At 35.8% G+C, this 1,549-nt stretch overlaps 1 protein-coding gene across 1 annotated transcript in view; it reads left to right on the forward strand.

The window, feature by feature from the left end:
- LRCH2 (leucine rich repeats and calponin homology domain containing 2) overlaps positions 1 to 1,549 on the forward strand; it is a 31,151-nt gene that overhangs the window by 2,275 nt on the left and 27,327 nt on the right. Inside the window, exon 3 of the mRNA XM_019474194.1 lies at positions 971 to 1,097. Within this exon, the coding sequence (XP_019329739.1) occupies positions 971 to 1,097 (127 nt within the window). The remainder of the gene's footprint in view (positions 1 to 970; positions 1,098 to 1,549) is intronic.

Below are 1,549 nucleotides of genomic sequence, written 5' to 3' on the forward strand. Positions count from 1 at the left end.
AAGAGTAAAAGTGAGAAAACTCATGGGTTGAGATATAAAAACAGTAATAATTGAAATAAAATAATAATAATATAGTAGTAATAATACACAAAGCACACAGTGCAGTTGCTCACCCCCCGCCGACCGATGCCCAGCCAGTCCCCCATCCCCCACCCCCCCGGCCAGCTTTCCCCAGTTTATGTACTGAGCATGACGTCCCATGGGGTGTAAGCATTACCTAGCAACAACTAAAACATCAGTGCGTTATCAACTTTGTTCTCATCCTAAATCCAAAACACAGCACTGTACCAGCTACTGGGAAGGAAATTAACTCTATCCCTGCCGAAACCAGGACACATTGACAGTCTGCAGTTGGTAGTTTTCCCAATATGGATTTAATTGAGATTGTCAGTAACAGTATATTTCTTGTGTACAAAGCAGACATACGTGTGTGCAGTTGGAAAATGATATACACGAAAGAAATAAATCTTAATTAAAACTTACCTTCCAGACTATTGCTCAGCAAAGTAATAAATAAATGTTAAGGGCTTTTTGTGATGGCTCAGGAGCAACATGACCATGTGACATGAGAAGCAATGGCCTTGTATAAAGTTCTGATTTGCTGAGAACGTTATATTGGTAGACTGTCAGATCAGGTGGTCCTTTTGAAGGTACCAGAAAGCAGAATAAAAGCAAACATCAAACGTTTCTTTTAACAGATTTCTCTGTACCTTTTAGTGTTAGATTCAGTTATAGTACATACTCATTTCATCAAGCGAGGTGGGGACCTAAAATTCATGTATCGGAGAGGCTTTATCTGGTAAGGAATTCATGATGGAGACTGTAGCTTAAATCTAGATGAAATTGTAATAGGTGGAGAATATCTTCTGGAATAGGAAAAAAGTTGTACAATGCGCATCTCGGACTCCCCGTCAGGCTTAAAAAGAAGATTATATTCCAGCCTTGTTTGTTCATTTTTCTTTCTTTCAAGTCGAAATCTTTTATCAACGTTGCCAAAATACCTGTTTGATCTTCCACTTAAAGTTCTGGTTGTCAGTAATAATAAGCTGGTCTCCATTCCAGAAGAAATTGGAAAGTTGAGAGATCTAATGGAGTTGGTAAGTACAGTTGTGAACCATTTTACTAAGTAAACCTAAACTATAAGCAGTTTATTTACGGTAAAAGAAAAATATAAATTATTAAATTTTTTAAATATAGAACTACAAAATATAAATTCAGTTACTGCTTTTTCCTAGTGTTTGAGCTCAAATTACAGGCATAATATATTGTAGAGTTTCAAAAATGGGGTTAAACACAAATCAGTATGTTGGATTACCTAAAACTTAAGGGGCTCATAAATAAAATCGCTCTTCAGATTATTTCATTTGAGTCCCTTGCTTGTATGTTGTTAAATATGGTGAATTTTTCTGTTTACCTTCCTTACAGTAATCATAATTCTATTATTTTTCTTATATGTTATCGGCAATCTTCTTTCCAGCTGAAGAGTTCATCTCTATTTACTCTGTACTCTTATACAAACTATGCCATTCAATCATTGTTGTCTTGTTCT

Source organism: Aptenodytes forsteri, unplaced genomic scaffold, assembly GCF_000699145.1.
Source record: "Aptenodytes forsteri isolate BGI_AS27 unplaced genomic scaffold, ASM69914v1 Scaffold265, whole genome shotgun sequence".
In the NCBI taxonomy this organism is placed as follows: domain Eukaryota; kingdom Metazoa; phylum Chordata; class Aves; order Sphenisciformes; family Spheniscidae; genus Aptenodytes; species Aptenodytes forsteri.